Here is a 16,924-nt window from a genome sequence, read left to right on the forward strand (position 1 = left end):
CACTATGTGGTTGTACTCTGCAGACAGTACCAAAAGGAGATGTCTTGTTTTAGGTCAGTGGTACCTGTCAATCACATTTTTTCTAACCGACTGAACAGATGGCCTAGTGGTAATCCTTCCAGCTCAAAGGAAAACACCACATTAGAAGCAGCCCTGTCTGCAGACAGAGACAAACTAAATATATAGACTAATGCTCCAGGTAGATTATTAATAGTTTACTCTCTCAGTTTTGCAGAGGACTGCCAAGCCCTTGTCTCCTGTTTGTCAGCTCTCAGGATTCATTTTTTTTTCCTTTTTGAAAAACAAATGGAAGAAACACAGAGAAGTAAAAGGAACATTGAGCAATGCTGAACTTTTCATTCAAACATTAATTGAAACTGTTTAATTAATTAATTGCAAATTAATCGATTAACTGCAAATATTAATTGCAATTGTTTACCGTTTATAAAGAGAATTAAGGAAATGATAGCATTCCCTGTGTGGCAACATCTTTAAAAAATTCTTATTATTCAGACAGCAGAAAGTCAAAATCACACAGTAGTGTGTGTGCACTGAAAATCATCAACTTTTAAATTTGCTCATTGTTTCAAGACACTTCCAATTTTAACAATTTTATATTTTAAGTTAGTATTCTTATTAGTATTAGTATTAGCTGAAATTTCCAAATGATAATTTACTATAAACAGGGATCAAGAGAGTTTCTAGTTTGAGTGTTGAACTCAAACAATTTTGAAAGTTTACTATATCCATTTCAAATTGAAAAAGCTCATAGAATCATAGAATGGTTTAGGTCGGAGTGGACCTTAAAGACCATCTACTTCCAATCCCCTTGCCATGGGTGGAATGCTCAAGGCCCCATCCAACTTCGTCTTGAACACCTCTAGAGATGGGGAATCCACAACCTTACAACTGTGCCAGTGCCTCAACACTCTTTGGGTAAAAAAATTCGTATCATCTAAGCTGAATTTGCCCTTGTTTAGTTTAAAGCCATTTCCCCTTGCCCTATCACTATCAGACCATGTAAAAAGTCAGTCCTGCTTCTGCTTATAAACTCCCTTCAAGTACTGGAAGGTCACAATGAGGTCTCCTCAGTGTCCTCTCTTCTCCAAGCTAAACAAGCCCAACTCCTTCAACCTATCTTCATAGAAAAGGTGCTCAAGCCCTTTGATCATCTTCATGGCCTCCTCTAGATCTGCATCAACAGCTCCACATCTTTCTTGTACTGGAGGCTTGGACACAGTACTCTAGGTAGGACATCATGAGGGCAGATTAGAGGGGGACAATCACCTCCCTCTCCCTCCTGGCCACCATCTTTTGAAGCAGCTCAGCATACAGTTAGCTACTCTCAATCCCATAATCTGTGTCATTGATAAAGATGTTGAAGAGCACCAGTCCCAAGATGGACCTCCTGGGGGACACCACTTATGACTGGCCTCCACCTGGACCTAGAGACATAGACAACTATCTGACTATGATGACAAAACCAAATCTTTATTCACCTAACAGTCCAGCCTTCAAATCCATTTCTCTCCAATTTAGAGAGAAGGATATGGTACGAGATCATGTTAAAGGCTTTGCACGAGTACAGGTAGATGACACCAATTCCCTTCTTCTGCCCATCGATGCCATCACTCTGTCACAGAAGGCCACCACATTAGTCAGGCATGATCTGCCCTTGGTGAAGTTGTGCCAGCTGTCTTGTATTACCTCCACATACCTTAACATCTTTTCTGGGAAATTCTGCTCCATGATCTTCCTAGGCACAGATGTGATGCAATAATCTTTTTCTGCTAAGATTAAAAAGTTTGGGTGATTCAGCACTGCGGGTATAATGTAAGTATAATGCTACGCACCCTTATAATACCTTTTGTAAGAAGAAATGCCTTGGTCACGCCTCTATCTGAGAGAAAAATACAGAACAATGAGAGAATGCTGTTTTCAGCATTCGGCTTAACAAGCTGAATTGCATTAGAAATCATTGCATAGAAAGAAAGCTGTTGTATAAGCTTTGGTAGTAAGCCTGACTTTGGCAGAGTTACTGCTGAGATTTAAGTAAGCATTCTCATTCCTGCTTTCCATATAGAGTTAACATCAACAGCATCAGGTAGCTCAGCATTTCCTTCTCTCAGCAAGAAGCTAGTGCTCTGAGCTGGCTTTTTCTGTGAGATAAGTTTAAGGATCTCTTCCTTTTTTATTACTCTTTTATCCCAGGGGTAGGCTTCATTTCACCTGCAGCACATTCCCAGAGAAGAATGCTCCTTCCACATGTTCAAGTGCCATCCACTTGTTCATAACTGCCATCAGCACAAAGCACGAGACTGCAGCAGAGAGGGATGGTGGCAGAAGAGGAGATATTGCAGGCTGTAAAGAGGCAATGGAGAGCCCAAGATACTCCAGCTTTCAATACAGAATTGAATACCCAGGACACTGAGAGACACTTTTCCCTGATCTCCAAATAATGCACCTTCTTTTTAGACCTCAGCTGCATTTATTACTCAAGGCTATAAATAGGTACCTTTGCTCTGACCTTTATGTTCCTCTTTCTAAAACAGTACTTCACTTTCAATTTTTGGACAATATAGCATTGTACCAGTCTACTAGGGGAAAAATTGAAGATGTAGTCATTACAATAAAATGTTAGTTTATTTTTATTTTGAAAACGTGGTTCCTACTAAGGATACGTGTCATACCCTAACTGAGCATGCAGAATTTAATTTCAAAAAGGTTGTGAAGCAAGCAGAAGATCTCTTGCTAAAAAAATTTGCTAAATTGTGGTGAATTAGCTTTATCAGATCCTTTAGGCCAGGATCTGATCAATTTTAAAGTAAATCAACCAAGTTCTAACCTAGAAGCCACACAATTCTGTACTAGTTACAGAAAGCAACTATTGTTTAAGAAAAAATGTTCATAAAATAACCATAGCCCACAGTGTCATAGACACTGAAATGAAGATAAACTAAAAAAAAGCCAAAGCAGTAAAGAAAAAGCTGTGTGCCAATCCTGCTATAATTACCCAGGAAAAAGCTTCAGTGAAACACTGTGCATTGAAAACACTTCTGTGTTTGTGAAGGGGAAGACCCTTCCGTATCAACTCTTCACTACTACACAGGAGAGACAAGCATCTTGAGCCCCCACTGTTCTGCTCCACAGGTCCTCCCTGATGCATGAGGCACGTTACTGTAAGGCAAACACAAATTCTGCTGGAGGGGTGGATTGAATGGGAAAACCGTGAGAAGAACATAGGGAGAAACCAGAATTGCAGAGTAAGTCAGGGTCACTTGTAAGTGCAAATGTTGCAGCATTTTCTCTCCAGGAAAAGAAGTCCGGTGTGTATCAGTGGGTCACCAGAAATTGCTGGGATTTGCTCCAGAATGGGAGGAATATTTACGGTTCACTGCACTTTCAAATCATGCTAGATTTTTTATAGGCAATATGGGTATCTAAAGACATATTTTGATGGCCTCTCACTGCAAGAAAGACATTGAGGCCCTGGAATGTGTTCAAAGGAGGGCAACAAAGCTGGTGAGGGGTCTGGAACACAGGCCATATGAGGAGAGGCTGAAGGAGCTGGGAATGTTCAGCCTGGAGAAGAGGAGGCTCAGGGGAGACCTCATTGCTCTCTATAACTTCTTGAAGGGAGGTTGTAGTGAGCTGGGGGTCGGCCTCTTCTCTCGTGTCATTAGTGATAGGACCAGGGGGAATGGCTTCAAGCTACGGCAGGGGAGATTCAGGCTGGACATGAGGAATTACTACTTTTCAGAAAGGGTGGTCAGGCACTGGAATGGACTGCCCAGGGAGGTGGTGGAATCACCGAGCCTGGGGGTGTTCAAGGAAAGGCTGGATGTTGTGTTGAGGGACATGGTTTAGTGGGAGCTACTGGGAATAGGTGAACGGTTGGACTGGGTGATCTTTTAGGTCTTTTCCAACCTTGGTGATTCTATGGTTCTATGATTCTATGATTTTTCAAAATGTGTTGTGCTCTTTAGTTTCATACCCTGGAAAGTCTAAAGGAGCACCTCAGATGTGAATTTTCTTGGCAAAAACACATTAAAAGAAATGCTTTGGGGAAAGGAGTATTTTACATTTACGTACTATTTGCTTTAGTCTTGCTTTTGTACTCCCCATTCATGTGATCTTGAGCTAATTTTTTATATTTCCCTGTGTCTCAGTTTGTTTAGAAAACTAAGACTCTTCTTTTACATTAGTGTTAGTATAGACTTAGCTATTGATGCTTAAAATGCCTTCATGTTTCATACCTTAGGAAACTTAGATCCCCTCTAACATTTTCCTCTTCCAATTCATAAGCATACCTGAATCTTAGTTCCTTCTTCTCTGCTGTTCCCTCTCTCCTTCTGTAGAATCCCCTTCACCAAAAATAACAGGCTTAATATACAGTCCACTAAGTGCACCTGGCACTGAGATGTGATAGAAAAAGGATGTCCTCCAGTGCAGCCATGGATGATTCATGCTTGAAGAACTCATGCTAAGAAGCCCATGCCTGTGGCTTTCCTCCCTTCCCTGTCATGCAATGCATGTACTGTTTTCTTTCCACCTGCCCTAGGGGGTGGGTTTTAAGCCTTGGGAAAGTGGGAATGTGAGCACTCAGATCTGATCTGAAGCCCCGGATGACCTTAAGGTCAAATGAGTTGCTTGTGTTAGGAAAACAGTGAGACTACTCCCTATGCTTTTCAAGTGTATAGGTACCACTTCAAAAATGTACTCCTTTACAATTCTTGCCATCCTCTATGTTTTGTCAAAAATATTTTGTGGATCAAAGAAGTATGTTCACTTATCATTACCTTCTACTTCTGTTTTAGCTGAATGAGCTTTCCAAGCCACTTCTACACATGCTGGAAACTTGTACAGACATACAAAAGACAGCCTGGTAATGCAGTGAATGCTGAGAGGTTAAATGGCAGACATGTAAAACACTTCTGTAATTTGCAGAATGCATGAGAGATGATGATACACCGTTCTTATACAAGAAGGGGAACAGAAAAAAACCCTCACGATTCAACTGTTTGCAGTCTTACTGTGAGGATGACTCACCTGCATCCATTTTGATAGTACTAAACTATTTAACATTTAATATATATATATATTCTCTGTGATCCAAGCAATTGGTGACTTTTATTCCTGCATGGTCATACTTAATTCTTCTCTATGTGTTTCACACATCAATAAGGTCACCTAAATATAGCAATATTAGCTTTTAATGGATATGATAAAAATTAGTTAAGTGAGATTAGTTTCACAGTACCAGAATCCTAAAGCTGGATGCTTATGAACAAGGTGTAACATAGCACTTTTTCAATCATAAGCTTTAGCAGCATCCAGTTCAGAGAATCAAGCAGCATGAATAAAGCAAAATGGGGTGCTCTCTGAAGCTGATGCTGTGGAGTGGGGCTTTACTGTTAGTTCAGATAGCATCTTGCTGTCTGTAAGGATCATAGTAACTGAGAAATGCTTGAGACATGTTCCTGTAATTATTATATAATGTTTTTATTTCTCAAAGCCCACCCTGGCAGTGCAGTGAAGTTCCTTTACACAAAATGCCTCATTAGACTTACACTGGGTGAAATTTTCAGACGTGCAAAGGCCTTTGGCAGATGAGGGATGAATGCATGTAAATCTGTAGTAATGCAGTATCCTGTGGCAAGGCACCTGCAAAAGGAGTAACACTATCATCTGAAAGGTTTTTGCTTCACTGCCTACCTCCTTTCTCAAATATTTCTGAGCAGACTCCAGCCAGATGCTTTTTGCACTCTGTTGCATGGCGAAAACTGCTTGTTTATTCTTACCTTCTGCTGTATACACACCACTGAAGAGTTAGCAATCAATACAGAAATCTTCAGAAATCTTTCCTTTTAACAAAGCAGAAGGGCTTTTTTTTTTTTTTTTTTTTTTTTTTACCTTTTTAAAATTACCTGAGATTCAGGAATCTTACTGAATGCCTCTTGGAAATTCAAGCGAAATGTATCAGCCAGATGGAATCCACTGTGACAATGTTCTCCAGGCCTACAAACAACTCCAACAGAAACATGAGATCTGACTGTCCTTTACAGAGCTGTTGTGACTTTTCATTAATTATTTCCTTTTTTCCAAGTAGAGAAAAATATGTGCATAAAGTCTATTACTTCACTGGTATATGAAAGAATAATTCACTGTTGATGTTCACTAATAGGGTGCATTGTGTTCCATAATTTGACTCCTCTGATAGAGTCTATTAACTTGCCTGGTCTAAATGTCATGTTTACTATTTGGTAGCTCCTTAAAAATGCTCTGGAATTCCTATTACAAAATTATTGTAATTAATTAATACTACAATTTCTTCTCCTCTTTTTGCATTTCTCTTTTTGCTAGTTCAGTAGATTTATACTTCCAGACATTATGACTCATTCCAAGGCTACAGAAAAGCTATAGGAAAATATTTCTTTACTGCAGCCTCTCAACAGCTAGTGAAATGAACAATAAAGCTAGAATCTGCCACTTATGACAAAATTGGCATGTCAAATAACATCCTTTCAAAGTTCTTCACTGTAGAAAATGATCATGTTTCTGCAGTACGAAATTTTAACTTCCAACAGCAAACTCTCTTCTTTCAGCCAGACTGAGTGGATGGCAATAAATCTTGCAGATGGTGCAATTAGGAGAAAAAGTCTGCTATGAAAAGGACCAATGACAGCCTACATTCTAAATAAGAGATCACATTGGGCATCAAATTGAAGCCATGAATTTGTTCTTCTGACATGAACACAAAGCATTTGAAGCAATAATATTAGTAGGGATTAGAGCTGAGAATCATAGTCCTATGTATATGTGTACACAGTACTCAGAGTACTCACATACTGGTATTTGAGTTAAAGGCAGAAGTGTGCTCAACAGGAGGTGAGAAATCAAGGGTTTGGGCAGAAGTATCATTGTGGTTGATTGAGGAAGTTTCAAGGAAGAAAATCTGAAGTAGACCCAGGTTAGATGTGGGCTGACTGGTAGTTTGTAGGATCACCCTATAGGCCTTTGATGCTTTCAGAGGATGGTAGAATATCCAGTTGGGAGGGATCCACAAGGATCCTCGAATTCAACAGCTGGCTCCACACAGGACCACCCCAAATTCAAACTCTATGTCTGAGCGCGCTGTTCAAACAGTCCTGGAACTCCATCAGCTTCCATCTGTGCCCACTGCCTGGGCAGCCTGCTCCATGCCCACCGCCCACTGGTGCAGACCCTACCCTTAAGCCCCATTGCCCCTCCCCTGACACGGCTCCACGCCGTTCCCTCGGGCCCTGTCGCTGTCACAGAGAGCAGCTGTCTCTGTGAGGAGCTGCAGGCGCCATCAGCCCCCCCCATCAGCTCCTCTGCTCTGCACTGAACGAACCCAGGGAGCTCAGCTGCACCACTGAGACCTTGCCCTCCAGACCCTTCATTCTGCAAGTCCCATTTTAAAAGCCTGAAGTGTTGTTCTGATTGCCTAGTGAATCCTTTACACTTTGGTTTGAAAAACGGATAGAATCATATCTACAGAAGGACCTAGATAGACTGGGTCGATGGGCCAAGATTAACTGCATGAGTTTCAGTAGGGCCAAGTGTCGGGTCCTGCATTTTGGTCACAACAACCCTACAGGCTTGGGGAAGAATGACTGGAAAGCTGCCTGATGGATAGGGACCTTGGTGTACTGACGGACGGTCGGCAGCACGTGAGCCAGCAGTGTGCCCAGCTGGTCGTGCGCAAACTGGGCTAAGTTGGCCCTCGGCGGCCGCCGTCGCCGTCAGCTGAGCGGCGTCACGTGGCGGCGGGCGCTTTGCGGAGCGGCGCTCACCGGCGTTTTTCTAGCGGTCAGCAGTGCTGTCGGCTTGCCGGGGGTAAGTGGGCGCTGCCCGGGCTGTGCCGCTCACCGGGGTGCGTGTGCGGGGCTCCCGGGTGAGGGTTGCCGGGACACGGTTCTTTTGTGGCGCTGTGAGCGCCCCGGTCAGTTCGGCGGGCGGCAGCCCCTTCTTGCTCTTCCCCACGGCCTCCCAGCCGAACCGAGTCTGCTCGTGGCAGCCCCGTCCTTTTGGTGGCACGAGGAGCGGCTCTGGCTGGGCCTCGTGGTGCTGAAACACCTCTGGTGGTCGCTGAGGGGACGCAGTGAACGTTACCGTCTTTGTAGGTGTCTGATCACAGAGGTAGTTTCAGAGGGGAATCGATTTCATTGCTTATTTTATTTTATTTCATTCTTGTTAGCGTCATATTTTCTTTGCTCAGTGATGTGAAGGTGCTGTGCCTGTTAAGGGTGGGGCAGGAGGTGCCAGTTTGCTCTTAATAACTTCTGTAATGGGAAATGAAAATGCCCACAAACAGGGTGGGTGGGAGGCCTGGTCTGGTTTGGGCTGTAACAGATTCCTGCTCCAGCCGGGCCCGGAGCCTCTGCAAGCATGCTTCTTGTTTTGGCATCACAGTCAGCTGGAGATTAAATCATACGGGAAGGAGAAAGCAGAAGTGGTGAAGGTCACTATCGTAGCCTATGTAAGGTGGTTCTTACTTTATATAGGGTTTGTTTTTTCTGCTAGTGTAGTTTATTTGCTTGTATGCCTTTTTATTTACCTAGTCTAATAATTGCAAGCAGCTGAACTAGATAGGTCCTACTGTACAGTGGGGAGGCTGGTGTGTGTGTGTGCATGGGATTGTCAGCCTGATCATCAGTCCTAATTTGTAGGTGGCTTGTGTTGTATGTAGGGCTACTTGAGCTGTGTAGAAAAGATGGTTTCATTTGGTTGTTTGAGAATTAACAAGGCCGGAAGTAATTTAATAATGATTGTATCCTAACAACCTTGGTTGTGGTTAGAGTTCAGTGTATGGCATGTATTGTTTGCTTCAGGGAAGGCGTCGTGGTAGGTGCTTTAGTTTCTTAGAAAATACTGAATATGATTTTAGGAAACGGGGCACTTGAAAACAGATATTGTTTTGTTACTTTATTTTTTACCTGAAAGCATTGGACAGATACTCAGCTCACTAATACTTTAACAAAAGGTCTCAAATGTAACTTTTATTTCTAGGTGCGTTCTAAATATCAGTTAAGATGGATATCCGAGGTGCTGTAGATGCTGCTGTCCCAACAAATATCATTGCTGCCAAAGCTGCGGAAGTTCGGGCAAACAAAGTAAACTGGCAGTCCTACCTCCAGTAAGTAAAGTTTTTTCACAAATCATTGATTGATTTATTACTTATGTGTTAGACTTTAGCTGATCTTGGCTGAACATGAGCCAATAGTGTGCCCAGCTGGCCAAGAGGGTCAACGCATCCTGGCCTGCGTTAGAAATGGTGTGGCCAGCAGGAGCAGGGAGGTGATCACCCCCCTCTACTCAGCACTGGTGAGGCCGTACCTCGAGTACTGTGTTCAGGTTTGGGCCCCTCACTACAGAAAAGGCATTGAGGCCCTGGAGTGTGTCCAGAGAAGGGCAACGAAACTGGTGAGGGGTCTGGAGCACAAGTCTTATGAGGAGCGGCTGAGGGAGCTGGGATTGTTTAGTCTGGAGAAGAGGAGGCTCAGGGGAGACCTCACTGCACTCTACAACTTCCTGAAGGGAGGTTGTGGTGAAGAGGGATTTGGCCTCTTCTCCCAGGCAACGAGCAGGACATGGGGAAATGGCTGCAAGTTGTACCAGAGGAGGTTTAGGTTAGACGTAAGGAAGAACTTTTTCTCTCAGAGAGTGGTCAGGCACTGGAATGGCTGCCCAGGGAGCTGATGGAATTGCCATCCCTGGCAGTGTTCAAGACGCGTCTGGATGAGGAGCTGCGAGATATGGGTTAGTGCTTGTGGTGACAGTGGTGTTGAGGAGACAGTTGAACTAGATGATCTTATAGGTTGTTTCCAACCTTGTAGTTCTATGATTCTTGAGATTTTTGGGATATACTGAAACATTACAATGCAGGACAGTCTGTCATGCTGCCATTAAAGAAGTTGGAAAACAAATGAAACAACTGTAAAAAAAAAATCCAGGAAAACAAGCAAGTATATCAAGGAATGGTTGGAAGCAAGTACTTCTTTGTGGAGAGAGCTCTGCTGCCATTTCATGTTAGGTCAGAATTTACTTTGGAAGTAATAGCAGTGGAAATAAGTAACAGCAGTGGAAACTGAGAGGAATAAAAAGGACAAAGGATCAAGGGGGTGGAAACAGATTTGTGTGTGAGGTAGAGAATGAGGTAAAGAAATAGAATTTTGTTTATTCTCTCATCTCTGTAACCTGAAGGAAAATGAAGAATTCTTGTATCTCTGCATTGTTATTGACTGATATTCTTGACTGTGAGGAATATTAGTGAAGTGTGAAGCGATATCATCTCTTGAGTGTCCAGGTATGGTAGCAAATTACTTCAGTGTTAGCTGCTTTGGAATCAGCAAGATTTCTGCCACTTGAGTTACAGAGGTACAGACCATGCTGCTAGTGCTTTCTGATTATCACTTCATCACTTCAGAGAAAGGCAGGTAATTTTCCCTGTAAAACTGTACATGTGCAAGCTAAGAAATGCTTGTGCAGTAGAAACTGATGAATGACAGGTGACTTGAGTACTGTGCTGGGTAGCCCAGTCTTGCCTTTCATTTGTGTTGTTGTTGTTTTTTTCTTCTTTGTACGTCTGTATGGTAAACTAGATTAAGGAACTGATCTATAGTGGAAACTTACTTTTTCTGAGTTATTTTTTCAGATGGATTTGTTCCTGGTTTAGCTCATGGTGTGATATTACAGTGACTGTGCAGGGGAAAGAGCAAGTTTAGTGTTGTAACTTGACAGTGGCAGCTACCAAGCACTTGCTAACAAGTCTAAATGGCTTTTGCTGTTACTGTTTATCTGACAGAAAGTGTTCTCTGAGAAAGCTTGGCAACTGTTTTGTTCTGTTGGCTAATTTGCAGTTACTCAGGATAACAGTGGGAGTACAGTTGTTCTGTTGACTGTGGGATAGTATTTTTCATGGAGTCTCTGGTGGCTCGTGTTACTGAGCTGTTAAGATTGAGCTGTTGCTTTTGTCATACAGGAGTTGGTACTGTGTGGTATGAAGTTGCATTTTTGAATACATATAGTATTAATTGCTTGACTGTGTTTAATGTTGTCTGCCATTTATAATTTGCCTTTGTTCTTGGTATCCTCTTTTCTGTGATTATGTATATAGATTGGGCGGTTTTGTTTATTTATCAGCGATTTCCTGTATAACTTCTTTTGACCAGTAGGTAGAGCTGATGATTCTTTTTCAGATCCTAAATGTAGAATTTGATTTTGTTTCGCTATGGACTCTACAAAAGAAGAATGTGCTAATTATTTCATTTCTGATGTACTGGGAGAGTAATGTACTGCATCTGGTTATCTGGCTAGTGATTGTATTGTGAGACTGCTCAGTGCTTGATGTCCTCTATAAGTCAATGAGGTTGTGTCTTGTTTATTATTGCTCTTAGATATAAATATAATCTTTGTGCTTTATATTTACTGATAACAGCCTGCTGGCTTGCTAAGGTAGGTTCAGGGATGAGCATGAGTGACACTAGAGGGACTAAAGAGCATTGTGGGGGTAGCTAGTTCTTTGGCTGAGGAGTTTCCTTATCATTAGTTAATGGAAATGTTATATAAAGTTTTGGAGCTTCTAAAGAGGAAACAATTATTTCTGGTTTTGAACTCGTCCCTTCTACTTTAGCAAGGTTTGGGCATGATAGTGTCTTTGAGGCTGGCTGATGCTTTAAGGGATTTTTTTGAGAAGTCAGATGTTGCAGCAGTATTGGCTGGTATTTCTAGAGCAAAGCTCACTTTGACTGGAATCTGCTGGCTTCTGATGACCTGCTAGAAGCAGGTCAAAGTGGTTTGTGCTGTCCTGTAGAGTAGAAGGAAGCTGGTGTGCTGGTGGTTCTCAAGGACGCTTTTCTTTGTTTGCTTCTGAGCTGCTGTTCTGATGGTCTGTGCAGTTAGTGGTTTAAGTGTCCTTGTAAATGTATGTTTTTCGTAAGTTAAAACATCAACTTAAGCATGACCTGATTTGTGTTCCGTGAAGTGTGGATAGCATTTATGTAGCTGGAAGTAAAGAACCTCACAAGAAATGTCTGCTTGTTTTTGTTTTCAAATCTGGCTGCGTCAGTTCTGTAAAGATGATTTAAAGGCAGCACCACTCACAATAGCAATGGAGTCTGGGTCATGAATGAAGGGCTTCTGAAGATCTTTCCTGCAGTGCAGAAATTTCTTCAGTGCAGAAGTAATATGGCTTGCTAATAACTAGGCTGCACTAGTCTGATTTCTTTTTTGGAGTCAACTCAAGCTAAAGATTAACCAGCATATTGTTCATTTCATCTGAAGGTTATAACTGTAAACTAGATGTCAAACTACACTAACATAGCTGCTGATTTTTGATGTTTTCTATGTATACTGTTATCACACATGATATGTACACATATTATCACACGTGATATGAACAGTCATCATACCTAAATATTGTACTTATGTTTGCTGCTGCTGAATTTTCCAAAATTAGGCTGAGGAGTTTTTTTTTTGTTGTTGTTTTTTTAAATTTTGTTACTGAAACTCAGAAACCCAAGCTGGAAGTCAACACAAATCAGGCATCTTTGGGAGAAGAACTAAACAAATCTCAGAACAATTGAAGATGAATTGTTTTGGAAACTAAATGTGGTTCAGGGCAATTAGTTCTGCTCTTTTGTGTTTTTTTTTTTTTTTTTTTAAACTCTAAGGAGGTTAGAGATGTTGATGCTGTTGTCTGATTGAAAATACAATATGCCACTGTTGCATCCTGTATGGATGTCGTCAGCATTTGCCTCAGGGTAATACTGCCTTTATAGGGTACCTTGTCTTGAAGGAAATGCAGTTCTGCTTGTTAAAGGTAGTAAATGATTTCTTGGAGAAGTGAACTCTTTGGAAATTGCAGCTTGCTGCACTGTAGGTTTTCTGTCTCTATGTTATTGTCCAACAATTGAATCCAGTGAGTGCCCTTTTGGTGCATGTGACGTAGTGTAGATAACTGGATGAGGGACCATGCCTTGACACTGTGGTGGGTAGTTAAGAAAATGAGCCATTTGTAGCAGATGGACAAGAGTCCAGCATCATTCAAAAAAGGAAGAAAAGCTGCTGGAGAGAATCTGTAATAATTAGGGGGAAGAAAAAAAAAAAAGGAATCATAAGTTTGTGAATCATCTTGACCAAGAGCTTCTAAAAGCAGTGGTCTCTCTTCTCTCTCTTACTTGTCACTGTATCTACTTCCCCCCAACCTTGCAGTCCAACGTGAGATGAAAGCAAAAATTTGAAAGCTTTCTTCCTTGAAGTTTGGCAGACCTTTTCTAACAACCTGCCTGTAAACAACAATAATTCTCATGGTAAGGCTTTTTCAATTACTAAAGCAAAAAATAAAGAATTCACCTCGAGTTATCTCTGAAGTGCTTCTTAAATGGCAATATTCTTACAAAAAGATAGATAGTTCATCTGGTTACTTCATGTCATTATTATCTAGGTGTCCCTAGATTGGCCAGCATTGATTGAAACATTAGTGGCTGCTAGTTTGTTGTAGTTATGGCCAATATTTATGGCAAAGTGTTGGTCCTTTTTCAACTGCTCCAACTATTTTTAATAGGAGAGAAAAGAAATAATCTAAAAGGCAGAATGCTCATCACTGTAATTATTTTTTTCTCTATAATTACTTCAATTTTAGTAGATACTACTGTGAGTCTTCCATCTAGTAAGTCTTAATTACCTTTGTTCAGTGTAAATTAGAATATTCCTTAAAATAGTGATGAAATGCAAGAATAGCAGGTGATGTACTGAGCTTGCTTATGTTCTTTGCTTGAAAATTAAGTAGGTAGAAGGTTTTTTTGTAATGAGGCTATCGTCATTATAGGAAAAATAAAATTGAGAACATGGTGTAGGTCTTATTTATGTTTCTGTAGCTTATAAATTCAGATGAAACAAAAAAGTGAAAATTTTCTGTAAGTTTACCAGGACTTTAGTGGAATGTTTAGTTGAGGAGCATCTGGAAACCAACTGGGAATATGGAAAAGATGATGAATTAAAAGAATCTATGCTGTGTGGCTTTGAAAAGTGGAAGAGGCAGCTGAGTCAGTGGAAATGTGAAGAGATGAATCTTGGAAATACTGGAACAAAGCAATGTCTAATACTTAACATACCCTCTGATTTTTATGCAGATGATGGTAACATGTACAATTTTCTTCTTTCCTGAATCAGTCCTGCTATTAACTAGTCAAGCTAGTCAGCTACTAGTCAATTTAAAAAATAAGTAATAATATAAAAATTCCAGGACTACTTGATTTAAAATCAAACTTTGTACCTGGAGAATACCAGTCTGTAGTGTTCTGTTTGGTGTGATGGTGAGTTTTGCATTGTAGCAAACAACAAAAGGCACGATATTATGCTAGCTCTACAGCTGAGTCAACAGTTTATTGTGATAGTATTCAAGGGGCTAGTGCCATCATCAGTGCAAACTTATTTCTCATTATTTCTTTTGGTTAAAGAAAAGACCAGACAGAGCAGTTAGCCTATAGTAGCCCCACAGCAGTTGTCTATTTCAAGCCCTCTTGCTACGTGTTTGGATGAACTTGAACAAAGATAAACTTTTAAATAGCTATGAAAAGCTGAAATGTCTTGATTCCTTGTGTATTATTAAATTGTTATAAATTAACTTCTCTCTACTTAAAGTTCTCTTCAGTGCTTATAGCAAACTTAAAATAGCAATTAACTTCATTTTTCAGCACTTATTTCAGCTTGGGTTACCGTTATTCGTATTCTGTATTGTAATGTTATGTATTTCAGTTCTTTTAACTATTTTCAGTGAACACTGCATTCCTCCTCTGAAAACTTGAAAGTGATTTGAAGAATGCCATTGAATAGAGACAATGCACAGGGAGAGATTTGGAGAGGCTGTTCATTGTATGTGATACCAGTTGCAGAAAGGACATCTTTATTTTCTGCTGTAGAATGTAGGATTGGTAAAGCAGTACTATTGAGATACCAAAGTTGAAAGAAGGATGTTTTGAAATAATCTGCTTATGTGATACTAATGGTTCTGTATTTTGCTTTTCAGAGGGCAAATGATCTCAGGTGAAGACTGTGAATTTATTCAAAGGTTTGAACAGAAAAGAAATCCAGAAGAGAAACAAGAGCTGTTGCAAACAGAAGGCAATCAAGTAATTTTCCTTTCTTTTAATAATACCTTTTTAGGGGAGGTGGATGGAAGGAAACTTTAAAGTAAAGTTGATAGTACAGTTAAGATGTTATGGAAGAAGTATAAAACCTGTATAAAAATAGAATTTTTTTTTGCTAGATGTATACCTCAACATTCATTTAATCACCTGGTATATTATTATTAAATAGAAAGCAAGAGAGAGGAGATGCGCTGAAGACATACAGCTTTCTGGGTTTTTTTCTACCTTATTTTAGAGTATTCTGTGTTTTTTTCCCATGTTGTCAAACGCTACAACTATGTAATAAGTAATAATTTGCATAGTGATAGAAACATATATAGTGAGTGTCATATGCCACTCTAATTACAGTGCAGCAGTTCAGAGTTCTGTGTTCCATGTGACAGAAAATTTTCTTGTAATGTGGTGCCAAATGGTATCTCTATTGCAATCAAGATGTTGGGATGCTCAGTGCCTACGTAAGACTTTATGGGATCTCATTAATTCACAATTTTACATTATCAAAAGGAATGATGATGATATTACTAATATGAATGTCTCTTATTTTCTAGTGTGCTAAAACATTTATAAACTTGATGACTCATATCTCCAAGGAACAGACAGTTCAGTACATTCTGACTATGGTTGATGATATGCTACAAGTAGGTCAATAATCTGTCTTATTTATCTCTCTTTAAATGAATGTTAGAATGCTTACTGAAGTCTCCTTCAAGACTATATAGGTTTCACATTCTATGAAACTTGCAGGTTCTGTCTTTGGAAAGAAGTTAAATGTCAGAGCTAAAGATGCATGGGTGATTTAGTCTTGCGTATACATGTTCGTATTCTAAAAATAAATATGCCTATATGTTTATCTGTCAGTTCTCAATCGTATTTGTTACAAAACTTGGATACTCAGGAGCAATTTGTGATCTCAGTCATTTCCCAGTGTTTAGATACAATATGACAATGAACATGAAGTTGTTGAAGCTTTTCCTATGAAGGTATCATTTTGGCCACCCTTTGCAAGAGGATGTAGTTCTTGCAGCTTTAGATTTCCAACATATGTTATACACTAGAACAGTATGTCTGAAATTTTGCATAGTTAAAACTGGAGACTTATTTTTTGACTGAGAACATGTTGAAGTTGTTGTGCTTTCTTTCTTTAATCCTGTCTCCTTCATAGCTGTTGTAAAATTAACTTATTTTTGATCATTTTAGCTGGACTTCGTGTAGCATAAGTGTGAATGTTAAGTGATTTATTTGATTAAACTCATTTTTTTCATTAAACTGGTCATCATGGAGCTGAGGCTGTTCATTAAGACGCTATTTGTGAGACCTTGGGGTTTAGGATTTTTTTTCATTCTGTAGTTTGTACAGCAGACAGTAAGATATTTCTGTGTGGCTTTTGATATGTGCCTGATAGAATGCTAGGCACTTGAATAATGTGCTGTTGTAAGAGTTATGAGTATCAGATAACCAGGGATACTTAGTCCTACCCAGTAACTGAGGAAGATGGAAATATGCAGTCCAGTGCAGTAACTTTGCTACGTTCAAGGAAGAGTTGGCTGCAACTCTGACATTTGGTAAGATGCCAGTATTTGGATGATGCATGCATTCAGGTCATGTTGTGCTGTATGCATGGCACTTCAATAAGTGGGCTTGCCTAGCTAATTTTTCATCCGTAGTGTTGTTACTAGGGTGCTGTATCCATGGAGGAAAGACCTTCAGTTAGTGGAGTTTGATAAATTTCATGGGGTAGTGGAGACTGAGAT

General features: G+C 40.2%; 2 protein-coding genes across 4 annotated transcripts in view; one reads left to right on the plus strand and one right to left on the minus strand.

Moving 5' to 3' along the window:
- RGS20 (regulator of G protein signaling 20) overlaps positions 1-16,924 on the minus strand; it is a 121,117-nt gene that overhangs the window by 39,246 nt on the left and 64,947 nt on the right. The window lies entirely within an intron of this gene.
- Positions 7,731-16,924, plus strand: part of ATP6V1H (ATPase H+ transporting V1 subunit H) — a 40,397-nt gene continuing 31,203 nt past the window's right edge. The window contains exons 1-4 of one of the 3 annotated variants that reach the window (XM_048940121.1): positions 7,731-7,860; positions 9,034-9,160; positions 15,053-15,155; positions 15,722-15,811. In XM_048940121.1, coding sequence (XP_048796078.1) covers positions 9,057-9,160; positions 15,053-15,155; positions 15,722-15,811 — 297 coding nt within the window. In that variant the 5' untranslated portion in view covers positions 7,731-7,860; positions 9,034-9,056. The other 2 variants (XM_048940123.1, XM_048940122.1) reach the window with 2 other exon arrangements.

Source organism: Lagopus muta, chromosome 3 (assembly GCF_023343835.1).
Source record: "Lagopus muta isolate bLagMut1 chromosome 3, bLagMut1 primary, whole genome shotgun sequence".
NCBI classification, from domain to species: Eukaryota; Metazoa; Chordata; class Aves; order Galliformes; family Phasianidae; genus Lagopus; species Lagopus muta.